The 27,616-nt window shown below is 49.5% G+C and overlaps 1 protein-coding gene across 3 annotated transcripts in view; it reads right to left on the reverse strand.

Annotated features, from left to right (window-relative positions):
* The window catches only part of Runx1 (RUNX family transcription factor 1), a 216,465-nt gene that overhangs the window by 45,569 nt on the left and 143,280 nt on the right, over window positions 1-27,616 (reverse strand). For all 3 annotated transcript variants that reach the window (XM_050164796.1, XM_050164795.1, XM_050164797.1), the window contains one exon: window positions 13,097-13,201. In XM_050164796.1, the coding sequence (XP_050020753.1) occupies window positions 13,097-13,201 (105 nt within the window). The remainder of the gene's footprint in view (window positions 1-13,096; window positions 13,202-27,616) is intronic.

The following is a 27,616-nucleotide window of genomic DNA, read 5'->3' on the forward strand; positions in this document are numbered from 1 at the left end:
AGTGTTCTCTAGTAAGAAAACCAACAGTTCCCCGTGTATGTGTGTGTGTGCGTGTGTGCGTGTGTGTGTGTGTGTGTGTGTGTGTGTAACAAATCACCAGCTTTCTGTCATACTTCAGGCTGTTTGGAGCTGCCCCCAACTTTCAGCCTCTGTGGTCTGTGGCAGAGGAGCGGGGAGGAGGAGTAAGCAGAATCCTGCCTACCAGTCACCACAAGATTCCATCAACAAGAGGCCACGGACCTGTACAGCCCCGTAAGGAACATGCCGGTTCTATATTGGCCTGGTGACATTAGAAGGGACAGTTCTAATCACCGGAAGCCCCAAGTGCCAGCTCAGTCCTACGGTCACGGCAGGAAAGGGGCGAGGGGGAAGTATGGCTGTCTGCCTAGCAACTCTGGGCAGCATTCTCCCTCTGAGTCCTTCCCAGACTTGACAGTGGTGGGCCTTGTCCCTGACCACCTAGGGGCTGTCCTATTGGAAGCTGGTCTGGTGGGACCCAGCTCCTCTCTCTGCTGTCTTCAATAACAAAAACACTTTTAAAACGAGCTTTTGGAGCCTTCCTCTTTACTGCCTCTCTTCTGAGCACTCCACTGAGGGGACAAACTTTGGAGCCTAGCAAGAGAGCCCCAGAACTGGGCAGAGCACATTGTTGTCTTTTCCCAGCCCGATGGGGCTCCGCCCCACTCCCTTCCTGTTCTCCTCCCCCCCCACCACGCCCGCACCCCTTCCACCACAGCTACTTCTGCTTCCTTCATTTTCTTTGCAGCTGCAGCTGAGATATAGTAAGGCTACTGTATAGGACTTTGAAAGCAGGGCCGCGCAGGGCTTTCCAGACTCCATACAAGCCAGCTATTCTCTACCTTGTTTTCTTTGGCTTCAGGTTAAGCAGCGCCGAATGAGTCAAACAGTATTAACTTTCAATAGGGAAGTGGTGTGGTCAACCAAAGCTGTTTGTGGCTAGATTGTGAAGATAGGTAGGCCAGGTAATGAGGAACAGCCCAGAATACGTGAGGAGGCGGGAGGCAGGCAGCTCCGCTCAGCAACACTCTGGCAATTAACTCACCAGAACTCACACCAGTTTTAATTTTTTTTTTTTTTTCAGTTGGCTGAGGAATTAACGCCAAGGCCTCTGACCGGGCAGCTTTGGGAAGTCGGCCATTAGGCTTGGACAGTTGAGCACTTTGTGGGTTTACAGATTTTTTTTCTCCTTTCTTCTTTTTTTCTAATGCTGCCGAAGTCATGGGAAATAGGGTTTCCCTACTCAAGCCCCAAGCCCCTCCGCTCTGCATGGGCCTTTCTTTCTTCATGGCTCTTTGCAGCAGCTTGGGGTGGGTGGACGGATCCTCCCTCGGACCTGACCCCTTCTCGCCCCCACTTGCCCCTCGCCCAGTGGCCACCTTCTTCTCCATTTCCTCTTAGGGACACAGTCACAGAGCAGACCCTGACCTGCCTCCTGCTAGAAAACGGAAGAGGATTGCTTGGCAAATCCAGCTGCTCCTGGGACCTCAAGTCCAGCTTTCAGGGGCTCCGAAGTGCCTTAGCCCTCACCTCACCCCTTCCAGCTCTGTAGATGACAAAACTGAGGTTCCTGCAGAAACTGAGGCAGGCGGCAGGGCCTGAAGGCTTTCCACTGGGCAGTGTCCCCTGCCCAGGGCTCAGGAGTAGTGCAGAGAACAGCCCCGCCCCCCAGACTCAGATTTCAACGGTTTCCAGTTCTTTCTCCCTGCCCTCTGCTACTTATTTATTTTGAGAATGGCTGAATCACCCTCCGGATAGAAAAGATTCTCTGATCCTGTCCCAGTCAGTGTGTCAGCAGATGAGCGGGGGCCAGTGGTCCCCAGGGCCTCAGCATCAAGTTGCTGCAGGTTTGAAACAGGCATCGAGTGTAGGGTGTACCATTTCACCTCCCTGAAACCGAATCTCAGACAAATGCCATCTAAAGAAAGACACCATATCCACAGCCACAGTCACACACAGAGAGACACACACACATATGCACAGACACAACACACACAAACTGATACAGACACATATAGACATACACATGCACCACACACACAGACACAACACACACAAACTGATACAAATGCCATCTAAAGAAAGAAGCCACAGCCATAGCCACAGTCACACACAGAGAACCACACACACAGACATACAGACACAAAAAACACAAACTGATATGGACACACACATGCACCACACACACACAAACTGATACAGACACACACATACATATACATGCACCACACACACACACCAACACACAGACACAACACACACACAAACTGATACAGACACACACATACATACACACACACACACACACACACACACGCTCATGTGAATATGAACTCAGAAGCAGTGATTTGCTCCATGAGAGCTGTAGAAGAAAACTATTTGGTTTTGGAAAAGAAAATAAATTAAAATGAAAGTTTCAACTGTTGATCAAGGTTGCATCGTTTGTATCTTGGTGTCTTCGTGAGCTTCTACGTGGATGCAAATGGCAGAGGGTGGAGCTTCTAAAAGCACAGGTTTCCATGGCAGCTGATGAAATGCCTCTTTCCCTCTGTGTTCTCAGCAGTCTGAACAGACAGGATGAGGCAGAACCTATCTTTCAGGCTGGCGATGGCTCTGTGGCTTCCAGAACTTTTGCTCTCACGAGGACCAGAGTTTGGTTCCCAGAACCCATAGGGCAGCTAAGAACCATCTGTAACTGTAATTCCAGCTCCAGGGGCCTCTTCTGGCCACGGGGTGTCAGGCATGCACACGGCACACATATATACACCCAGGCGGAACGCCCTACACAGAATGTAAAACAAGTAATTCTAACCAAACCAGACCAATCTTTAAGAAAACGGTCATATTTTCCTTACACTCCCTAAGGGTCTTGTGCAACACCTATAAAACAGAAACCGTAGGTTTTTAGGTTTAGTTTTTATCTCATTCACATCCGTTGTATTTCTGTTACTTGGCTGATATATTACTAAGCCACACTTTGATATATACTGCCTCATATAAAGCAAAGTCCTGCACAGTAGAGAGAGCTCACTGATACTCATCTTGTAGAGGATCCAGTAGAATGTTCTACGTGTTAGGAGCTTTGACAGGTCACAGCAACACGAGTGCGTAATGTTCTGCTGAGAAACCCATGATAAAATCTCTGTCTGGAATCACCCTCCTGTTCTCTGAAGAGGGGACAGCACATGCTTCATGCGGTGATGCCTCCCTCGATAAGGCTGGGGTTTGTGAAGCTCTTGTGTGTCTGTACTTAAAATGACCGCCAGGAAGACTTAGAGGCGAAAGGGCTGTTGCGGTATTACACCCCAAGGAACCAATTTGTTAGGGTTCCCCTGACCCCATTTTAAGATAATTTGGCCTTAGTATATATTTGGTACCCACTGGAGCAGAATTCCATGTGATTCCTTGTTAAATAAACCACGGGGGTGGGGGCTGTGTGCACCCTCACGTGCATGTCTCCATGGTAGTATTGTGGTCCCCATGATGGGGCAAGGGTTATAACAGCCTTGTCATCGCGGGGGAGGTGGAGTCAGGCAGCTCGGCTGGGAGCCACCATTCCCTTCCCTGGTCTGTCTCCTTTACTCCTCACCGTCTCTTTGGAAGGTGGACATCTGGAAGCTCCTTCTACAGGGGAGAAGGTGGGGCACACAGCCAGGAGGTAACAGAGGTAAGACCTGAAGCCGGTCTGATCTGGCTCGGGTTCCCTCTGCCACTCCCTGGTGAGACCTCTGATTCTGTTTTAAAACGCTGGGCCATGTCCCATGAGCAATGTGAGGTAAAGAGAAAAATGTTTTCTGTGCGTTTCTCCTAGCTTGTGTAAAATGAGTAGATCAGAAATACCATGAAACCACTGACAGGTGAGTGAGAATGAGATACCTGGGTGGAAAAAAAAATCCAGCAAGGGCCATAAAGTCATCCTGCACTTGCTTCAGATGGCCAGGATATGACTCACCAGCCACAGCGAGCGAAATTAAAAGCAAGACCCAGCAATTGAAATACCCAGTGTGCGACATTTCAGGGCAGGCTAGCACAGCTCAACTTTCTTAATAACAGTGCAGGCTTCAGTCAATACTTGCTTTAATGGAACCTGGGCATATGGAATTCCTAGGAGCCCGAAATTAATGTACCGCCATTAACTTTCTTCACAAGGGTCTGGGGAGTTGCAGATTAATTCCAGTGTGCTACTTTAAGGGAGGCCGGGGGTGGGGGAGCCCACAGGAAAAAGACTTCCCTCTGGGTACTTGGGTATGTTTTGACCTTGGCTTTCACTGTGGACATACACGCAGGACGTCTGATACCCTTACAACAAGTTTTCCCGGGGAAAGTCGCACGCACAGGACTGGAGGAAAAGTGAGCTGTGCGGCAGGCATTTGGCACCTGGGGAAAGGCCAGTGCTTTCACGGCCCTGATGGCGCTTGCAACACACACTGATAGATTATACCTAATTTACCTATTTCCTAATGGCACCATTTAATACTGTCGTAGCTCCAAAGCCAGCAGCCTCACAAAATGTTTTCAGAGGCGAAACACATGAAAAGAAGAGACGGATTCAAATTAGCGCCAATGAACTCAGAGGCAGATCTAAAATGGATAGGATTTTACTTATTTAATCAAAGCTTTGGGGGAAATCCTTTTGAGTGTATGTGTGTGTGTGTGGCAGGGTCCTCTGAGGCTCTGGGATCAGCCTTTTACTAATGGCCCTTTCCCAGATACACAGCTTACAGGAAAACCTGAGCCCTCGGGAAAACTCAACAGTTCGTTCAAAATGGAAGGGAAAGTGGTAAGGCCATGAAAAACCTGCAATTGCTTTTGGAAAATGGAGAGGTAGACATGTTATAATATGTTCTGACAACAGGGGCTGCCAGCCACAGACCTTCAACAAGCCACTTGTCTCCCATAGGACGGGAGATTCACAGATAGCAAAAGTGCTTTCTCTGTCTCTGCACACACACACACACACACACACACACACACACACACCACAGACACGTGCGCGTACACACACCACACACTACACACCTGCACACACCATACATACATGCACACACACCACACACACATACATACCCTACACACACACATACACACACTACACACACTCGCATACCATACACTCATAGTGTACACACATACACACACCACACTACACACATACACACACACACATACACACACACGGTGGGGGGCTCTCCAGAGACTTGTTTTGACTTCAGACCGTCAAAAGGGTGGCTAGCTTCTTCCCGTGTGTGCAGACCGTGGATGTGGCTATACGGTACAGTCATCCTAGTGTGACGAGCCCGATACAGTCAATCCTTCATATCTGTGGCTGACACACTCTTTGGTTCAACCAACTTGAGGCTGCAAATCCTCGAGGAAGGAAAGCTGTGCCTGTCTGAACGTGTATAGACCTCCCTTACGACTCAGCCCGACAACTACTCATGCCGTCCTGTATCGAGTGTCTCAGTAACCTGGGGATGTCTGACAGACTACAGGAAGATGCACACAAACTAAACTATCTTCACATAATCTGCTATTTGATAGTAGGGGCTGAGTACCCTCTGGCACAACTGGAATCTACTGTGTTGGTTTCTGGAACAAATCCCCCAGGGAAGCCAAGGGCAGACAGTGTGGAGGTTCTGCCATTTTCTAGAACAATGTGAGATTCTTCATCAGTTGTATTGTGCAAACACTGAGGAGCACCCAAGTGTTAGATCTTGGGTGTGAGGCAGATCTCAGCTTCTATGCTATAGGGGCACAATTTGTCCTCAAGTTTTTCATAAAGTATGACAGTTGGGGACAAGTTTGACAGAAGCATAAGGGACTTAGGAACAGTGCCCAGAGTATTTTAAGGGGTCATAATATGCTAGAAGAGAAATTTACTGGGCCTAAATACAAAACAAAAGCTGAAATAAAAAAAATCAAAGTGCATAAATGTTTAATTACATCTCAAAAAATGCAACATTAAGGCAACTTCATGAATTTTTAAATTTAGGATTTACAAATCCCCTTTTTTGTTGTTGTTGTTGTCTAGAGTTTCCTCATTTTCCAGAAGAGTCCAAGATTAAATACAAATAACATCAGACATCTTCTAAGTGCTCATTGGGGCCCAGGAAAGGTTTTTTGGGGTCCATGGAGGTAGTCTATCATTCAGCCTCTTGGCCCCATGACACTAATACGGACATTGTCCCTGATGGACAGATAGCCAGGTATCAGTACCCCAAAGTTAGCCAGGGCAAACATGGGAGTCTCCGTTCTCACGCATTGTCTCAAGCTGAATGGCAGAGACATGTGGGCTGCAGGACAGTGTGTTACTGTAGCTAGAGACAAACCACAAAGTCCTTTCAAAAACAGAGAGAGAGAGAGAGAGAGAGAGAGAGAGAGAGAGAGAACTAATATAGAAGTCATGCTTGAGGAGGTGGAGGATGGTGATGTTGGGGGCTCAGTGGTGGTGGCCGATAAGGGGCCCCATTTGTGAGGAAGTCATATCTGTTTTGCTGACAATATTTTGTTACCCCTCTTGAGTGGGAACTAATTTAGAGATTATCTCGTCTCATTGCCTAGCTCGACCCAAGAGGAAACCAAGGCCTAAAGTACTTAAGATAATTGCCCAAGTTCACACCCACAGGTCTGATGGCGCCAGGGTGAAAGCTCAGGTCCCAGAGTTAAGGGTCTCAAAAATCTTTCCACACATTTTAAGATTAAGGAACGGAAGCCTCACTGTAGACAGCATTATATGGTTTTTTTAAGGCATTCATACAATCAATGCTAACATGGACTGCACATTCGCTTAGACCTCTGCTTCACTGGTGTGATAGTCTAAGTAGCAATCTGCTTTCTCAGTGACCTGAATGGGAAGAGAGACACATTCAACTGAATGGCTTCGCTTTCGTCCGGTACAGGTTTCTTCTGGTTCCCTTTTCCCTGCATCAGACTGAGACGGTGTCTTGATTACACCTTTGGACTCCTACTCATACCTGAAAAGAACCCCCTAAACCTTAGGACTTCTGCACAGAAGCAGGACATTGACCAAGAGCTCACTGGGGTACTGTCAAGGCAGACTGTCATCCACCCGGGGAGTGTCAAGGTGGATTACTGCTCTCCATAGTGGTGAAGCGTGTTCCCTTCTGGGCCCTCTCACATCCCAGGTGCCCCGGGGACCCTGAGTCTGAATTTGAAAGTCAGGGAAACCTTGTTGCTCACAAAACTCTTCTAGGTCTAGTGTCATATTACTAAAATAATAAACAGGAAGCGATTCTAAAATTCGTTGGAAACACTTAGGCATGGTTGTTATTAATGCTTATGAGAACTTCCTCTCTAACATGCCAGGTAGTAAGAGAGATTAATAGAGTTGGAGGGTGATTCCCCCCCCCCCAGAATCTTGCCTCAAATGCCTTCAGAGTGGGAAAGCAGATACAGAGTGGCCCCCTTCGGCCCTCTGTGTTTCTTCCGCTTCACATCTGGTTTGGAAGGAAGGAAAAACTATCTCCGCCTTCCTTTGTGTACCAAGATTCTATCTTGACCTGATAGACTTGTCTGATATTTAAACACTCCAAGGTTGAGAGGGAATAGATTGTGTTGGTGACCCAGGAGGCACACTTGGAACAAGTCCCCGTGAGCACCATGTATGGCAATGACTGTCCTAAGAACCAATACTACTAAGTGCCCAAGCTTTGTGTAAAATCCTTTGCTAAAGGGGGATCCCCATTAAGACACCTGCCCCAGAGGCTGCTTTGGTCACTGTACTAATTTTTTCTCGGGGAGAAATACAGGCTTTGTATTATCTTTGGTTCACATTCTACTGATGCCATGTCTTCAAGCAGACCTCAGTGACCACACAGCCAATTGTTGGCACGTGTGCGTTGGGAACGACCTTGGAAGTAGGTGGGAAACTCACTACGTCTACTTAGAGGAAAGCTGACTTCCCTCCAGTCAAAGTGGCAATGACAGCTGCAAAGTTACAGGGCTCCAATCTCCAAGGAAACCACGTGGGAGTCACACCCACTTTGATAAGCTCTCCTTATCAAAGATACAGGAATCACAATACAATGAAGCTCAAATCCTATCCCTGTTCTCAGAAACAGATCTCCTTGTCTGTGGAGCCCAACACCTGGATTACTCAGCTTCCCTTCTGGCTGGCTAGCTGGGTGACCTTGGATCCATTTCTTAATTAGCTTTGGCATCAACCGCCTTACCTGTTTCTTCTCAGATTTTTACAAATTAATATGCCTGCAGAACTTTAAATGCTGCTGGGCAAATGAAGGTGCCTGCATAAGTCAGTCCTTATAATCACTGGGCCTTCTTACCAAGAAAAAAGGACATCTTGAAAAAGACCTGCATTGTTTTCCATAGTAAGAAGAAGCCACAAACACTCATCTCCCACTGTTCTGGTGATCGTGACTTTAATCCATTATCACCATAAGCTTACATGTGTCTTTCATGCATTTTCCCTTCTCACCTGAAAATACAGGGCAAATATAAAAACTCTATGTAACATATGTATGTATACATATGCATGTCAGATATTTTTGCCATTTCCCTTAAAAATAAAAGAAGAAAACTATGCTCATGAGGTTGGGAATATAGTTCAGTGAGTAAGGTGTTTGCTGCCCAAGGATCAGGAACTGAACGTGGAACCCTGGCATCCACGTACAAAAGCTGGCCTTGGCAGTGCACGCCTGTGACCGCAGCACTGGTGAATGGGGACGGAGGAATTCTGGACACTCACCATCAGCCAATCTAGCCAGAATTTAAAGCTCAGTAGACTCTGGGTTCTGCGACAGACCCTGACTCAGACAAAGGAAAGGGTGGCTGGGGAGGAAGAAGACACATGACCTCAACCTCCGGCCGTCATGTGAGCACACGTGAGAACACCTTAAACATGCATACCTCACACCTCACTCACACACACACACACATGCATGCACACACACACAAGCATGCACACACACTTACAGTCACATGATGACTTCCACAACGTTCTTTAAAAAGCAGTTGATTGACCAAGAGGCCCTTCGGTTGACCTCTTCTCAGGGTGATTTCATTGAGGAGACTGGTCTGTGAGACTGGTCTCACGATGGCTTCAAGAATGGCTCTACAGAATCTCGACACTCTAACGGTGACTGCTAAGGGAAGCTTTACAGGGAGTGGGGGGAGCTGCTCCTGACATTGCCGGTGTTTGTTCCCTGACCTTTCTGAATTCTAATGGACTCTATTCCACACGTCACAGGTACCTGACCCTATAATCCAGACTGCCCCAGGCTCATCTCCAGGATGCACCCAGCATACCAGACATCTGACCTCCACTCTCCTAACCGCCTCAGCAAAATGTCTCCTGTCACGCCAAACCAAGACACATATCTAAGCTGCAGCACAGACTGTATATGAAGAGAATGTATCCTGAAACACGTATTCTCATAGTTCAACACTTCCAGTTTCCTAAATTATAGACACAGGGGTTGAAAGCTGGGGCTTTCCATTAAGTTTCTAGAAATATCGAAGCTGCAGGAAACAACTCTTAACTCCTTTTGTGAAGAATCCTTGTCTGGGGCACGAGAGCAGGGGAGATGGCCCAGTCAGTCAAATACATGCCACCCAAACACGAGGACTCCATTCCCGTCCCTCCTGCCCATGTAAATAGCCAGGTGAGGCGGTATGCACGCAGCAGTGACCCCAGCACTGGAGGACACGGACATGCAGGTCCCTGATGCTTACTGGCCAGTTAGCATAGCTGAGTGGATGAGCTACAAGCTCAAGGAGAGACCCTGCCAAAAACAACAAGGCAGACAGCAGAAGAGGATGATGGCTGACCTCTGACCTCCACAACACATACCGCCACCACCATCATTTTAGCATCTCTTCTTAATCTATCAGCATGTTAACAAGTCATCAGAGGCTCTGCTTTCCCACCAAAAACAAACACCTGAGGGCACTCTTCCTCCCCCACCATTGAAATGGATGGCTTGGAGATGCAGACACATCCCGTGGAGACTTGGAATGTAGACACATCCCGGGGAACGTGTGAAAAGCAGTGGCCGAAGATTACTGGAGAATGACCATCTGCACTACAGAAAGGCTGGGACTCTCTCTGGGGACACGCTCTACTTCAGTTCTAGTCCTGACCATGTCAGCACCGAGGTTATCATATGCCCTCGCTTTACAACCTCAGAGCTGGGTCCCACGGGAGAAATCATAAATGCCAGCTCCACGTTTCACATACAGCATTTGCAAAGCCAGGAGAGAGGGATCATGGGATGGGAAGTGCGGACAGCGTGGCATGGATGGAACTGATGGACAAATGGACAGACAGATGTGTGGGTGGGCAACAGTGCAAGACCCAACAACGGTGAGCAACCCTCCTTCTCCCTAGGACTTCATCATCCTGCTTAAATCTGGACAGGTTGCTTCCTTTCCCTGGGTCTAATTTTTCTTTTCTCAGAGGAACCAGAAGGGTCTTTCTTTCCAAGTCTTTGATTTCCTCAAGTGAATAAACCTTGCAGCATTGCTCAGCTTGGCAAACGCCAGGATTCCTGTGCTGGACGCACCTAGAGTTCTCAATCCATCACTAATGAGGGGCTGGACAGAGCTCCTTAGCTAGAGTGGCTGCAGGCGTCAGGCTACCTGACGTGCACACAGGGCCCTCACCTGCCATTGCATCAAAGGTGACAGTGGGCAGCACACCACCAGGAAGAATCGAGACGCTAAGGAGACAGGGTATGAGGCACAGGCCTTTTAATCCCAGCCCTCCAGGGACAGAGGCAGAGGACAGTCAACTCAAAAGACTAAACAAATAAAGATAAATAGGAAGAACATGGTAAAATGAGCCACTAATGGCCCACCCTTGCTTCTAGAGTTGGCCTACATTCGCATTTGACTCTTGTTCTAGAAGCTTCTTGTGAAACGGAAGACTGTCTACCTGGAGCTACAATGGCTCTTTATGACACACTTAGCCTTATTCCTCCCTTCTTACTCTTCCTTGATGTCAGGTTTCATCTGAGATGAATGGCTGGGTACAGGAGAGGTTCCCTAGGCCCTTCTCCCAGGGACTGCTCTCCTAAGTTATCTGAACACTTGGTCCTCATGACGGGCAGTGGTACCAATATGGGGGCCATTGCCCTTCTCCCTGCCGTTTGTTTTTTAGGTTCTGAATGTTCCAGGAAAAAAAAAGTATATGGTAAAAGCCTGCATTTCTTACATGTGGAAGAATAAGGGGCATAGAAGGCTTATCGTGGGCCCCTATTTTAAGTTGTTTCCTTATGCAGGGCCAATGTCTAAACTGTCCTAGAGGCGTGGCTGCTTTAGCTTTAGAGAGCCACGGACACCCAAAGGAGCCATCTTATGAGCTCAGTCACCCTCAGCATCAGCCTTGCCCCTGTCCTTGGCCCCACACTGAGCTTGCTTCCTCTCCAGCCCTCTGCACTGAGCATGGCCCTCAGGTGTTTCTGTCACACTTAACGTAGGTCTTCCCTTCAGTATCCATGTCTACCCTGGAAACCCAAGGAACACGACGGGGATCCCTGACTGTGCAACAGCAGTGTGTCACCTAGCTCTGCTGTCCACACGTAAAGAAGAGTCAGGGTGTGAGATCAAGTCCCTGAGTTCTCTGAGTCTGATCATGGCTGGAAAACTGGCGGGAGGTAAACCGGGAACAAGAAGAGCAGAGAGGAGGGGACGACCAAACACAGCAAATGGAGGAAAGGGCGGTCGTTGTGAAGACCGTGTCCTGGGGTATTCCTGGTGCGTGTGGGTAGTCTCTGCATGTCCCTGATTGGGGGAAACTGGAGAAATGGAAGCAGGGAGATGACCGGTTTTCCACAGCTAGTCCAGACACTAGACGCCATTCCCATGACAGCGGGGAAGGATCCATAGGCACAGTGACCACAGGGTAGCCATAGTCGGTCACGTGGCCAAGGGCTATTACCCCAGAGTGCGGAGGATCTGCCCTGCTCACAGGTTGCCTGTTGAGGATCACACCCCAGAGCTGACCTCAGAGCATCAATGAAACTACCGTATGAGAAAGGTCACCTGGAGGGGATGAGGCGAAGAGGCACCACCGCAGACCCCTGACAGTTCCTAAGCTCATGCCCTGCACCAGGCACATGGCAATCATCTAGCTAAATCTTGTGAAGATACACACATTTTGTCAAAGATGAACCGGGGTTCTGGGAGGTTCTGAAACCTCCTGAAGGCTGAAGAATTCATTGTTCTAGGGCCCACATTCTTAACGGTTTCGTTCTGGCCTCCTGACCTCTTTCAGCATAGCTTCTGGGGACAGGAGGGACCCCACTTTTCAACATCCCAGAATTTGAGGGTATCTTTCCCAGGGACACCTGGCATGGTTTGGAGGGTGTCCATTCAGGGCTCATCTGCCAACAGACTTGGAGCTCTAGTCCAGCCTCAGCTCCTGGGCCAGGGTGTGGTCCTGAAAGACCGCCACTTCTGTGTTAACTCACAGGTCGTCATTAAGTCACGGAGAAGACGTCTTCCCTTCAGACTAAACAACCCCACTCCCTCTTTAAACACCTTCCTCACGGCAACTGTTTTTCATGACCATCTTTCTATATTTGCCAGTTTACCCCCAACACTCACCTCCCGGTCCAGTCTCTATTTTGAACAATTCTACACTAGGGAAGAATAAACGGATGTTTTCACAGTTCTCACCTCTGGCCTTAACAAATTAACACTAGCACGGGTGTTAAGCTGCCTCTTCTGGTCTACTCTGCCCAGGTCTCTGTTACTCATCCTGTGTGTGGCCAATCTTCTCTTCACTGACCACACTGAACTCGCTGTATGTCCTAGATACATTTGAGGGTCGTTCCTTGGCCCCATGCAGCCCCAAACTGTTCTTAACTCATTTGAATTGGTCTCACTTCCCTTTGATATCTAAGACAAAGCTTTAGAAAGTCCAAGACACAGAGACAACCCTTGAGAAGCGAGAGGGTTGACAAGGAAACTCCTCCTGTCTGCAGGGGCCTGGCATGCCTCTAGGAGAAATGCCAAAGCACAGAGAGGTTTGTTAGACCCAGCGGGTCTTTAAGTACACCAGCCCAGAGAGCTACCAGCCCCGAGGGGGCCCACTTACTTCGGGGTTCTCGCGGGCCGTCCACCGTGATTTTGATGGCTCTGTGGTAAGTAGCGACTTGCGGTGGGTTTGTGAAGACAGTGATGGTGAGGGTGAAGCTCTTGCCTGGGAAGACACAAACAGGACAGGGCAGGGTGAGAGGTGGTCTGAGCGTCTACCTGCTGCGCTAATCCAGGCTCGCCACCCCCAAACCGGAAAGGTGAGAGAGCTGCGGCAGGGGGTTTGTGCCCCTGCTGGTCCTATGGCTCTGACTTTGTTTATAATCTGAATTGCACATAGTAGGTTCGGAGGTGTGATACACTGCATAGTTATGTGGCTTCAATTCAATCATTAGTTAACAACAGGATGAGGAGCTATTGGAACCGACTCTCACATCGGGAGTTTGGGAATGGCCAGCTGGGACAAATATTTCCACCCTTTGTCCTCCCATCCCCATTGCCTTCCTGGATAGTTATAAAATCCAGGTTCTCCCCCGCCCCCCCAAAAAAAGAAACGCACAGAAAAAGAAGGAGCAGCTATCCCCATATGTCCCTTTTTTCTCTGTACTTCTGAGGATTAGAAAAGACAGACTTTTTTGGGCTGGGCTGAGTATAGCTCAGAGAGTAGAGCGGTTGTCTGGCAAGCATGAATCCCGGGGCTTTATGCCAGCATTGCATAAACTGGACATGATGCTGCCCACCTGCAATCCCTGCACTCAGAAAATGAAGGCAGGAGGATCAGATGTTCAAAGTCTTCCTCAGATACGTAGCGAGTTAGCCTGGGCTACAGGAGACACTGTCTCAAAACAAATGAACAAACTAACCAAATCAGCAAAGATTGAATTTCTAAGTGTGAAAACATGCTAAACTAGAAATTATTCTCGGTGCGTATTAGCCGTTGATGGCTGATGATAAATACTACTTATAAATACCAGGTGAGTAGATGTTACACAAACATTAATGGGTAGGGCAGAGCAAGGCTACGCAGCCGGCAGACTGAGATTCAAACGCGTAGTTCACACCAAAGTGTGCCTGGCTCTCTCTGAACACCTCACATGTCTCCAGGAGAGGTCGGCTCTGAGTTAAAACAAATACACTACTTCTCCGTCACTTCAGAGAGTGGGTTCTGGGTTTGAATTCCCACTGTTTTACTCTAACAAGCCATAAGATCTCTGTAGCTCAATGTTCTTGCCTGAAAAATAGGTACAGGCAGCTTTTCCAAATGTATGAACAGTTTGGGGCTGGGGGAGGAATAAATGAGGCAAAGCACTGTAACAGTGTCTGTCCTCAGCGAGCAAAGGCTCCAATGTTTGCGCGTCTCTCTCGACCTCTCAGAGCTCCACACGGAATCCAAGTGTCTGGCTGAGTGCGGCATTAATTCTTCTACCTACACGTCAGTTCTTCAGTTAATACAGTTTCTCGTCTTACCCACACAGTACGCAAGGAAACTCAGACAAAAGGGGAACAAACCGTGCCCACTGGCTTCAACAGGTATTGGCGATTTTCAAACCCAGCTGACCTGCCCACCCTCCTTAGAAGAAGCACACTGTTCCAGCTGGCATATGTGTTTTAATATGGGTGAAAGCCACTAAGAAATTACCCATGAATGCAACCTAAGGCCATTGATGTTCCATACACATATATTGTATCATATGTGCATATATATATATAAACATGTTTTTGAGACTACAATCTATGACCACAGCAAGCTGCACTCCTAATCATAAAAATTGTTCCTAAATAATCCTGGGGTGTCTGTCGGCAATCTGACTACTAAAGCCTATGACAGAAAGAGCAACAGTGGCAGATAAGGCCAGTGATGGGGTCGATTTTGCGCCATGAGCGGCCCAAGTGACCAGGCAGGAGTGGTTTCTAGAGATTCTATGGCTCATGAGGCTTTGTACCTGACTCCCCCATCTCCTCAGTCAGCCTCCTGCCCACAAAAGATGCTGCCATGATTGTTGTGTCAGATACCAGCAGATACCACCAGGGCATATTCTATGTGGTTTTCTACTATAGCGTCTAGCCGACCTAGAGGATGGCCAACAGAAGCTGAAGCTGCACATGCCCAGAACGGTGTGCTGATGTGGAGGCCTGAGGCAGCTACCCATCACTCTCGGTTGTCTTTGGCTGTATAAACAGTCACATGGTCCTGCTGCTATAAGGTAGGCCTCCGGAAGAGCTCACAGTGGGCCGACCTTTCTCAGCCAGAACCCACGATGGGCTACCCTTTGTATCAGGGACATAGAGTTAGCTTCCAGAATCTTCTCCCTGGATTTACTCACTCCTGCATCCCATGAGTTCAGCTCTGGAGCTAGGGTCTTGGGACCCTGTGGTTTCCCCAGCCACTACTACTTCCTCAGCCACCCAGATTCCCCTGCTTGGGTCTTCCCATCTTCAGAGGCCAGCCAGCTGCTGCTGACCTGCTTCTCAGGTGACCCTCCCTAAGGATGGGTTTGCTTGTGACTATTTCAGATAGCCCCACAAATCACTCTTTACCTAGATTAATTAAGATGTCTGCTTTGACAGCATTTGTGGTTGTCCAAGCCTAATCTGCCTGAGGGCAGGGACTATGTTCTCCAAAGACTAGCATCCTTCAGAGATGTCAAAGGAGAGCAGGTGGAGGCTTAGGGTAGCAGAAGGTCGTGAGGTGGGGAGGGGGATACCAGTGACAGATGGTGGCGTGGCTTAGTCCTGAGCTGGCCTTGGGTGTGTGTGTTGGGGGGAGTAAGGGGACAATGAAATATGGAGCCTCAAGCTGGAGAGCTAGAGGATCTGGATTCTTCCACGGTTTTGCCTCTCTTGGTCCCAGTTCAAGGATATTTGTGGTACGGCGCACAGCTCTCTGACACTGTCTTCTGAGCCTGAGGCAGTGGGATGCCGACACTGGAGCTGGTAGCTAGCTCTCTGACAGCTTTCTTCTCAGCTCAAGGCTGCAGGACTCCTGTAGCATCTAAAGTTCTCTGATAGTGTCTTCTGTGGGTTCAGCCACTGTTGCCTGTAGTGTGTGTTGTAGCTCCCTGAGGAAGTGTTACAGACCTGTGTCTATCCAGCATGGCATCACCAAGAACAGACTCATGGTGGCCCATGCCCTCTGATGCTTAGAGCTTCTCTACTGCAAAAACCTCAAGAATGATTGAATTCCAACAAACTTGGGGCTGATGCAATACAGTAGGCTGGCTTCTTGCACACAGATTCAGTGCTGTAGGACTGCTCCCTTAGGCTCCTCCCTTCTCCTCCTGACCCCCTGAGAATGTCAGCAGCATCAACCTTCTGCAGGGACTCCATCTCTCTATGGTACCCTCCTATAGGATAGCCCTTGAATCTCCCCATCCTTAGAAGGCTACTATGCATGGGCTCAAAAACAAACACTTCTCCTCACTGGACCTGTGAATTTACTCTACATCAGAGCGTATTCTGAGAGTCTGGCTGGGTGCGGACTTTCAGGGCACATTCTGCACACCAGGCTTGTCATCCCAAGGGTTTCTAAACTGTGAAACAGCCCTACCCCCATCGCCCCCTAAACCACTCTCTCAACCATTTCCTAAAGAGCAACAAGGAGATTTGCACTCAAAATGCCAGCACCTGTAGGTGTTTGTAGAGCTAACCATGTTCCCAGTACACTCCCATATGTGACTTCATTTGGCTGCCACAACCGACTCGTGAACCGAGCAAGGCGGGTTTCACTATTCCTCAACAGGGTGCAAAGCTAAGACGGAGAAAGGTGAAGTTACGTTCTCAGAATCACTCAGCGTGGGTTGGCGGGATGGCTCAGTGGGTAAAGGTATTTGCGGCCAACCTGGACAGCCTGGCTTTCATCTGGGATCCATATAACGGGAGGAGAGAGGCAACTCTCACAAGTTACCCTCTGACCTCCATAGACATGCAACAACACCATACACACACACACACACACACACACACACACACACACACACATATAACATTGAATTAATCAACTAAGTTAAACACAGAGAAAGGAATCCTAAGCTTTAGTCACCACCCTCTGAGTTCTTCTCACTGGTGTCAGAAGGATCCACCTGTGCCAAAACCAAACTCAGGAGCCTTCTTTCACCTCCCCCCCGCCCACCTGCCATCCCCCAAAGTGAAAATTTCCCCTGTGACCCTAATGCACAAAACCGTTCTAGGAAGCTGCCTATGAACCCAGGTCAGGGCTCAGTGGCAGTCTCCTGGAGTGGACTGGGACTTTGAGAAGGTGAAATCCCTAGTTAACCAGAGACTGACTTAGGAAAGGAATTCAGGTGCAGCAGAGGCCGGCGAGGACCCTGCTCATCATTTCCTGTAGAGACGAGGACTTTCCACTTAGCCACGATTGCAGCAGGGAGAGTTCACGTCAGTAATGGGATTTACCTGGGAGGAGATAAACTAGTGGCTGCCCTCACAATGGGCTCTCTGGTTACAGCCAATGTGTGTGCATGTGTGCGTGCACACACACCTGTGTACATGAGGTCACAGGTCAATCGTGGGTGCCGTTCCTCAAGCCCTTCCCATTTTGTTATTGAGACGGGGTCTCTCACTGGCCTGGGACTTGTGGATTCACCTAGGCTGACTTATCGGTGAGCCCTAGGAATGTGTGTGTCTCCACATCCTTCTGGGGATGAGACTCGGGGCATCATGCCTGTGAAGCAGGCACATCACCAATGGAGACATCTGCTTCTTATCTATAGACCGTGGCGACTTTTTCCTCACAGGTGAGTGTCATGTTTTTCCCCCAGGTGAAAACCTGACCTCCATTCCTTCGGACTTTTCCAGCTGAGCTTGGCACCATTACCGACGATGGCCTCCAGGGAGCTAGAGGCACATCTGAGGATGTGCCCGGATTGCAGGAACCATGCGCTCTGCTCTCCACCCACCCAGGCCCATGGATGCTCAGACAAGGCCCTGCTTGGCCAGCACCTGCAGACGTGGGAGCTGCAGCCTCGAGCGCACATGTGTTATTAGCCAAATTCCCTTATTAAAATGACCTATGGGCTTGGTATTTTAAGTGCGTGGGCGTGGAGAGTGAAAGACTTTCAAGTGTTTTTCTCAGCAAGCTGCAGCCAGAAGAGGAAGGACTTAGAGGGGACCGGAGCAGTGCCGGTCAGCAAAATAATACTAGCTATCATGGTCTCTTCAGGACCTAAGGCAAGGGGGAAGCACTGGGCTCAGGTTCCTGTCTGCTGCCATCCCAGAAGCCCTCACTGGCTGGGACATAGATAACCTTGGGATTGATCTTAGGCACTGCTTGGAGGCAGAGGCTTTTGGCACTGGAGGGGCAAGCCGTAAGTCACGGATGCCCTGACCATGAGTCACCCAGCCAGTGGGAGGTGCTCGGGAGAGAAGGAGGCGCTACACTCCTCCCTCTGCTCCTGGTACTGGATGCAACAGCAGCATCAGCTCCAGGGGATGGTTGTGATCAGGGAGGACAGCTATGTGATCAAGAGGGACAAGAGGGGTGAGTGAGAGAGAGGATGGAAGACCAAGAAAGAAGGGCCGAGAGAAGGGGCTGCAGTGGACTCACCCTACAGGCATCACAAGACAAAGCTTGCTGTAGCACTCCAGGAAACGCACAAGGAGAGGGCTAAGCGTGGATGCTCAGCCAGCTAGCGGCTTAGCGGACCTGTGTTCAAATCATACTTGTTGCGAGTATGGGTGAGTTTCTTCACCTCTCAGGACCCAAGCAGCTTCGTTATTCATTAACCAACAAAGCAACACATATACAGAAGGACTTCCCACACCACTTCTGCAAAACAGAAGGCAGTGACAGCCCTTCCTTGTTGGAGTCTCTTCCTGTGGGTTAAAGTAAGAAGGGCTACGTGGGCCGGGTGCCCAGCAAAGTCTTGGCAGAAATGTCAAAGATGTGACAGCATTTCCACAAAGAGAGCCCCAGAGATCCTGTGAGGAGGGCTTGGGAGGAGACAGTCATGGACACCTGACGGTGGGTAGGACTTCTGGAAAAGGGAGAACATTCAACAGGTGACAGACTTGTTACTTGGACTGACTTCAGCTTGAAGTCAATGGCTGCATTACAGGGGCTGGCAACGTTCTGTAAGGCATGGTTGTGTGAGTGGCTGATCCGCTATATAAACAAAGCCAAGACAGCAACATGTGGCGTCTCCCTCGACGCCAGTCTGTCCATCCACGGGGCAGAACAAAATGCGAACTGCTTTATTTAGTCGGAAAGAAGGTCACGGGGTGAGCCTTCCTGGACACTCGCTGCTGTGGTGTGACCTGCTTTCCAAGGCCAGGAAGTTCTAGGGCCTTAGGGAAGAGTTCAGTGGTGACCAGTGACATGTCTGAGGTCTAATAAAGCCTTGGCTGGGCTCGGTCTCTCTGTCAGGCCCGAGACACACTGTGCTTCTCCTCATATCTAGCGGATGATTAAACCACAGGATCAAGATACTATAATGTTGTGTACGGCCTTCCTCAGGAGGGCTGAGGCGGGAAGGAGAAGAGTAAGCAAGGCTGTAGGTGGCTGGTTCTACACACCATACACCGCGGTCAGACCGCCGTCCCTACCCCCAGGCCAGCTGCAGTCAGGGGTGGCCCTCTGTCTCTAGCTGGGAGCACGCTGCCCTTTCCTGGGCTGTGGGCGGGCTGCTCTACCCACCGTTCCTCAGTGGTTCTGTAACTCTCGTTCTCCTTGGTGGAGGTCGGATGCATGAGTCATCTGCTTGTGGGGACTGTTTCTGGGGAAGTGAAACTCGCCCTTTGTCACGAAAGAGAAGATTACACATGCAAAGGATCTTCTGCCTGGGGATGCGGGGTAGCCATTTTCCTTAAGCATCATCCCCAACACCCCAATCTACTCGGGTCTCTTGCAAGGGAGCAGGCCTTCTCTAGCTGATGCTCCCCAGAAGATGTGAAAGGAAACATTCTAAAAATGCTGCCTTCGAAAAACCAAGGCAGCCAGGGAGGTCTGCTCTTCACGAATTCAGGAAATCCCCGAAGATTCTCAAGGGCTGCAGGGAGAGTTCCCCTTGGACTACAGACTATGCCATCTCTAATTCTGGCCATAGACAACAGCATTAAAATGGATGCACCCAGGCCGGTGCCAGCGTTCAGTGAATAAAGACCTGTCCCTAAGCCCAGTCGCCTGAGTTTATCCCTGACTCCCACATGTTGTCCTCTGACCTCATACATATGTACACAGACGCACATGCCTACACACACGCACACCACACACACACACACACACACACACACACACACACACACACACACGGGAGATATTTATTTTTCAGGGAGCGAAAGTTCCCTTGGACTCCAGGGATGACTTCCATGTTAGCAGTGTCATGCCCAGTGTGCTCCAAACATTTTCCCTCTTGGTTTCCCACCAGAGCCTCCTGAGAGTCAGCGCTCATGCCTGTCTCCTGTCCTCTGTCTATATCCACCGTGATCTGGTGACCACGGAGCTGCAGAATCCATTTTTTTAGGGACTTACAAGCAAGGCACAAATCACGCGACCTGCCGGAGCCTCCTGGCTCCCCTAAGCTGAACTGGAAGGTGTTTGTGTGTATATCTTATCTTGTGCAGAGAGCCCCTGTGTCCAGCTGGCCGGATCCGGCCCCATCTGGGTCCATACAGACAGAATGCAGGCCAGATTTCCCCACTCTTGGCACGAGTTCAAGCCTCCAGAGCCTAACTGAACACTTGAGATACAGAACTCAGTTTTCCATAGAAATAGTCTTTGCCTGGTTACATGGAGCAACCAGAAACTTGAGAAAAGGCCATCTACTCAGAGAACAGGAATGCCACACGTTACGTTACTCTGAAGTTCTCTGGAAGTGAAGTGATTCAGGGGCTGTGCTTGAACCAGATTTCTGGCTTCTGCTCCAAAGTGTTTTTGTAAAAAAAAAAAAAAAAAAAAAAAAAAAGGGCTGATGGGAAGGGGAGATGGCTCAGTAGGTAAAATACTTGTCGCACCAGCATAAAGACCTGAGTTCAGATCTCCAGCATGCGTGTAAAAAGCCAGTGGGCAACAGACACCTATAACCTTGTTCCTGGGGATTGATAGAAGTCAGTTTGGGGGTGGGGCTTGCCAGTTGAAATGGCTGGTGAGCTTCGGGTTCTGAAAGAGACCTTAACCCCAAAACAAAAGTGGTGGAGAAATTTGGGTACCAGCTCTGGCTTCCAGATACACCTGCACACACCTGTATGCACATGCACGCATACATGCGTGTGCGCGCACACACACATGCACACACGCACACACGCGCGCATATGTTTGAAAAGGTGGACCAATGAGCTCTGCTGACTTCTAGCGTGGCAGCTGTCTCTGCTTGGGAAGCATGGTGGTACTTTGGGTGCTGGGATGAGTATGGCCTTAGGAAAGAAACGAATGGACAAGGCCTCCCTTCACTGTGAGCACAATGGCTCCTGCCTCTGTGTCTGAGGGTCCAGCCTGCCGCAGTTTTAAACATGCAGGGCAATGCACCTGGTGTGAGTTGAATATTGTTAAGGAAGGAGTTCCAGTGGATCACACAAAAATGTTGTGTCTGCATCATTTTTAATAAGGATGGGGACGAACGTCTACAGATTTTGCTGTCTTACGGAGGGGTCTTAAAATTGGGTCTGTACCTCCTGGCACTTGACACCTACCACCCCAAAGCATCAAGACAGTCCCTGGGGACTCTGGTTTTTTTTCCCCAAAGTTGCACATTTCCTTCTGTCTTTTTTATTCATTTGGGATCCTAGCCACACATTCTTCAGAAAACTAGCCTGTTTCCCGCCCAGACGCGTACAAGATTCTCCTTAGGCTAAGGTCACATGCTGCAGTCCAGCCAGGGGCCACACAGGGAAGAAGCCCAAAGTGGCTTCCCAAGGCTACCTGACTTATCACCCTGAATATACCTGTGGCCTAGAGCCACACACACAGCCCCGCACAGCCTGCACCGTGTGGAAGTAGCAGGGAGGCTGGGGGCTGGGGGCTGACATTCAGAGGAGAGGTGGCATCGGGGTCCCAAGTCCCTGCTCACCAGCTTTTTGAGGAAGGGAAGGTGGGCTGGATACCTGAGGCCAACATGATGTGGGAGCTAACGTCCCCTGGGAGTGACACATACTAAGTGGGGGTGCTCGCAAGCTCTCCCTGCACAGATCTGAGGGTGCCTGAGAGGAGAAACCCTCAGGTTGGTCTCTCGGTACCCTGGCACCCTCTAAGCACCCCCTGCTCTTCACACTGCACCCTAAGTCTATCTGCCATGCACGTCTGGTGACACAGTTCTCTGCTTGGCGTTTTGCATGTCACTGCAGCAGACCCAGCGCCCTGGGCGAATATCAAGACCCCCGTAACATCCTCACCTCACCCTTCTCAAAGTCCTCCAGAGCGGGCCACCCTAGTATCTCTTGGTTCTTCAACAGGCAACATGTGACGGGCCCCTGACCCAAACACACTGTCGCCTCCCCAACAGGCAATGTGCCCCCCCCGGCCAACAGGCACACTGTGCTGCCTCCCACAGGTATCCACAGAGACGGTGAGCTCCCTGACGGAAGCCATCTGCCATTCACTAGACTGCATGCCACTTGGTTCCTGTCCTTTGTCACAGAGATGTCCATTCAGAACAGGGAGGGCTGGCTTCACCGTCACCCCTCAGGAACCCCTCAGTGGATAACTGCTCTTCAGCAGACCCGTGAATCTGCTGTGCTAGCCTCGTGCCTGATAGGATACCCAGTTCATATGTGACGAGTCCATGGATAGAGGCTGAGGCAGGAGGATCGCTGAATTCCTGGACAGGGTAAGCCTGGGCTAACAGTGCTATTGTGTGCCAGAAAGAGAGAGAGAGAGAGAGAGAGAGAGAGAGAGAAATGAATGGCCGAATGAATGAAATGCTCTCCTTGAATGACTTCAGGGCACAAGGTAAGCAAAGAGAAAAGGACAGGATATGTCCAGCACACAGGTCCCCAAAAAGGATTAGTTATTTTATTACGGTTACGCGTGCATTTATTAGTGGATATTTATGGAGATCTATTGTATCCAGAACTTTCATTTTACCAGGTCCTCAGCAGAACAAAGGGACAGAAGGAGAGGGCAGTAGGAGAGGGTTTACCACCCTTTCTAACTTCCGGACTCAGCAGGTTGCTCCTGCCATCTCTTCCTTCCTCTTCCCACAATCCTACCCCAGGAGCAAGAGCCACCACACCTTGTCTTCTGAGTCTCCTCAAAGGCCACCACCTCATTTTTGTCATCTTAGCCCAGATGCAAGGCATTGCCATGCCTGTTACCCAGGAAGAAAAACCGAGGCCTGCACGTCTCGGAGTTGTGGCCACTCCCCAGACTCCCTCACTGTCTTCCCCAGACCCACAGAATCATTCTGCATAGATACGTTCTTCTGTGGAAGTACGATAAATTAGAGGAACCGTAAGTGGGACTGGGTGGCTTTAGTGTAATCCAGAGCCCAGGAATTTGGCCAGAATGCAAGACAATCGTGGAGTCAGAGGCGGCTGCGAGCAACAGACTAGGTTCCCTGTGGCCACCAGAGAAAACCCATGTGTGACTATTAACTTGCAATTTATTAAAACGATGAGATAAGAATGACTTCTGGGGAACAGCAGGATGGATGGCCTGGAGCACCATCCAAAGCACGCACGGGTCACGCAGATGTAGAACGCCCCAAAGCTTGGGTGGAGCCTGCAGTTCCCACCCAGGAAGAATGCCATGCTACTGGGTGCCAGCCTGAGGAGCTCTGCTACGGGACAAAGGGATTATTCTGCTTCATTGTCAAAATGCAGTATTTATTGTTAAAATACTCTTGGGAATTAAAAGGGGCCTGTATGAATCATAAATATTTGCATGCTATTAATGTTTGGACAAAAGAGTTGGACAGGCTAAGTTGGGAGAACGTCTTTTCCCATGAAAAGCGGTGCTTCGAATTACAGTCCAGATTTAATTTCAGCTCTTCCATTGCTAATCTGAAATCTCAGTGCCTGCTGGGCATAACCCTTTCAGGCCCTCAGAGCTCCAGGAGGCTGGAGAGAATGGGTGGATCTGGTGGATTCTTCCTGATGCCAGCCTCTGAGCACTCTGCCTGTGGTCACCACTGTCTCTCCCAGGGGTCCTGTCTCTGGAGAGACTGACCCCGGTGTGAGATTTTACCAAGGTTTTTAACCTGCATTTTATCTCAAGAAATCAACCCTCTCTGAGCCTCCTCCTCTCCAGGGACAAAAGGGGAATAGAGCCCGACAGACACACACCTCTAAGTAAGTTGTTTGCAACTTCCCCGCCCTCAGGGGAGGTTTGACTGTCACTACTGAGGAGGTGGGGGTGAGGGGGGCAGTCACTGGTCACTGGTATGCTATCAAACATCCAACAATGCATAGCACAGCCACTCCAGGGTGGCTCTAAGTGTCGGTAGGGGACCGATGATCTGCTCTCAGTGAGAAGCTGGTAGAATCCACTGCCTGGAGGGAAGACAGCCCTGGAAGAGGGACTCACTGGCAGGGATCTAGGGAATGGGTGGCCACTGGTCAGCCAGCGATTGGCCCACTGAAGATACCACTGGGCAAAGCTGGATGTTTGGTTTGGGGAAAGTCACTGAATCTCACTCAGGGCTTCTGGATACATTCTGATTGATTGATTGATTGACTGATTGATTGAATGATTGATTTTTCTCCCCAACCCCACCCCAAGACCAGGCTGGTCTGGAACTCAATATATGACCAAGGGTCCTCCTGCCTCCACTCTTTTATTCAGTGTAGATATCACAGATTTCGTTTCATAGATTTTCAAGGAAAATAAAGAGTGTGAGGGAGGAGGGCAAGAGATATTCTTGACAACTGTGGAGAGTGGCGGGCCAGGTCGGGGTGGTCAGTATTGCCATGACTTAAGTTTTAGAGTTGGTTTCTGTTGGGGAGGGGATTCTGCACATAGGAGGGTGTTTAGCAGATCTCTGGCCTCAACCCTTGGGTGCTATGAGCCCTAGTTCAGTCTGTGACAATCAATCATATCGCTGACCTCATCAAATGCCCCCAGGGGTGGCAGCTCATCCCAGCTGTGAAGCACTAAGAGGGTCATCAGCAATGATCACCTACGAGGAAAGGGTGAAGAGACCTGCCCCTGGGGCTGCAGCTCAAAGCTGGGGGTGCCATTTAAGAAGACAGACAGCCTAGGAATGATCCTGGTTCAGATAGCTCCTCATTAATAAGAGGCAAGTGGACAGGAAAGTGAGAGTTGAATACGGTCCATACACTGTCGAGCACCGTCCACACCACAATGCTGAAATACACCATACAATGCCGAACACGCCCCATACAATGCCAAACACGCTCCATACAATGCCAAACACGCTCCATATAATGCCAAACACAGTTGTATGGACTGGCATTGTATAAATGCCAAACACACGCCATATAGTGCTGAACACACTCCATACAAAGATTTCAAATAGAAAGAAAGATGTCTGTGAAGATCCGTGACCAGAACTCTGAGCGAATACTGTAGGCTCAGGACTATGAGGTCCACCATGAGGAGGGCCTTTCTCCCTCCAAACGGCCCCTCCCTGCTCGCCTTGTCCGTGAAGATCCGATGAGGATGCAGAATACTGAATGGCTCCTTCCTTTGCATGAGGTGACATGATTAGAGACACACACTTCCCTAGGGGACACTGGCCAGCTCTCTCATTCACTGGACGGGCCTCCTGGATCAGGTGTTGGGGAGGCAGGGCTACTGGGCCATGTGCTCCCGAGGAAGGTCTTACGACTCTAAAAGCAGGGAGCACTTCACGTCAGAAAAATAAGCTCAAATTCGTTCACAACGTCTATGAGAAAAGCAGAGTTTAAGTGGCTTCTGAGAGACTACTTCCTTCCTTGTTAGGAGGTCAAAGGGAACCCACTGGGAGTCCGGAATTACAACGTGAACCTCTCATAGGAGGCTGCTGGGATTTCTTTACACTTCATGCTCCCATGCAGGTTCATGCCACAGCAAATGGAGTTCCTAAATGGGACGGGCTGCCCAGTATAGGCTAATAAATTCTGGGCAGTGAGCTGGGATCCCAAAGAGTTGGTGCAATGCGAAACTAACCATTAACTCCATTCTCCATAGGCCCTGACTGAGAGATACACGGCAGAACCAGCCATGGGGAGGACAGGCATTGCCTGAAACTCACTCAGGCATGTTTATAAACACAGGCAGCATGTTTATAAATGTGAGCAGCCTATGGGCCCCCACTCCCTGCCAGGCAGCTGTACACTGGGACATCTTCACAGACAGCATGCTCATCCATTCTTGCTAATTTGCTTGGTTGGGGCTTCATATGAGAAGATGCTATCAGCATAGACTCAAGCAATCTTTCAGAACATTCTGATCCAAGAAGTCTCCCAAAGAAAGTATAAACACACGAATACAGAGCCCTGGGTAAGGGCCAACAACCGAACCTGCAAAATGCACACCACTGCAGTTACAGTAGAGTAGGTCCCATGGCTGTGGAGCCCACCAATTACAGATGACAAACACTTGGGGGGAAACCCATTTGTACTAAACGTGTGGGCTTTATTTTTTCGTTATTACTCCCCAAACAATGCCACAGCAACTACTTATGTGTAAGTGATACTCTGTTAGCTACCGTAAGTAATCTAGGCATGCTGTAAATTATATTAGAGAGGGTGCAGGGTCATTTCCAAAGGCTGCACCAGTCTGTATGATGGGCTTGAGCAACTGCAGATGTTTGGACTTAAGGGAGGGGTTCTGGACCAACCTGCCATAAACACCAGGGGTGACTGCACACAGTCATTCTTAAACACCCCTTACTGTCCTCAACTTGTTTGTATAGTCACCAGCAGGGAGGGACGGTTCGGCAGACATTACACCATCTCTGCTTCAAAAAGCAATTTTTCTTAAAAAAAAAAAATTCCTGAAAGACAGAATATATTCTTCCATAACCATCCTCCTCCACTCTCCCTGTACCTCAGCAACTAGCACACGCACACACATATACCACACACACACTCACACACCACATACACTAACACACACCACACACATACCACACACACACACTCACACATACTGCACACACACCCCACACACATACCACACACACACACCATACACACACACCACATACACTCACACACAGTACACACATACCACACACACACCACACACTCACACACATACCACACACACACCATACACACACACACATACCACACACACACCATACACACACACCACATACACTCACACACAGCACACACATACCACACACACACTCACACGCACCACACACTCACACACATACCGCACACACACCCCACACATATACCACACACATCCCACACACCCCCACACTCACACGCACCACACACTCACACACATACCACACACACACCCCACACACATCCCACACCCCCCCCACACACTCACACACACCACACACACACACGGAAGAAAGAAAGCTGATTTATTAGAACGAGCCACACTGGGTAGCTAGCTGGATCCCTGTTTATGTCTATGACGCTGTCATAACAGGAAGCTCTAAAGTCACTGGGCCATTATTTCTCTCCGAGGCACTTTCTGATGGGCAGTCTTCAGTCCTGGCTCACTAAG

Source organism: Alexandromys fortis, unplaced genomic scaffold (assembly GCF_014885135.2).
Source record: "Alexandromys fortis isolate MF-2015 unplaced genomic scaffold, M_Fortis_MF-2015_v1.1 scaffold_162, whole genome shotgun sequence".
Classification (NCBI taxonomy): domain Eukaryota; kingdom Metazoa; phylum Chordata; class Mammalia; order Rodentia; family Cricetidae; genus Alexandromys; species Alexandromys fortis.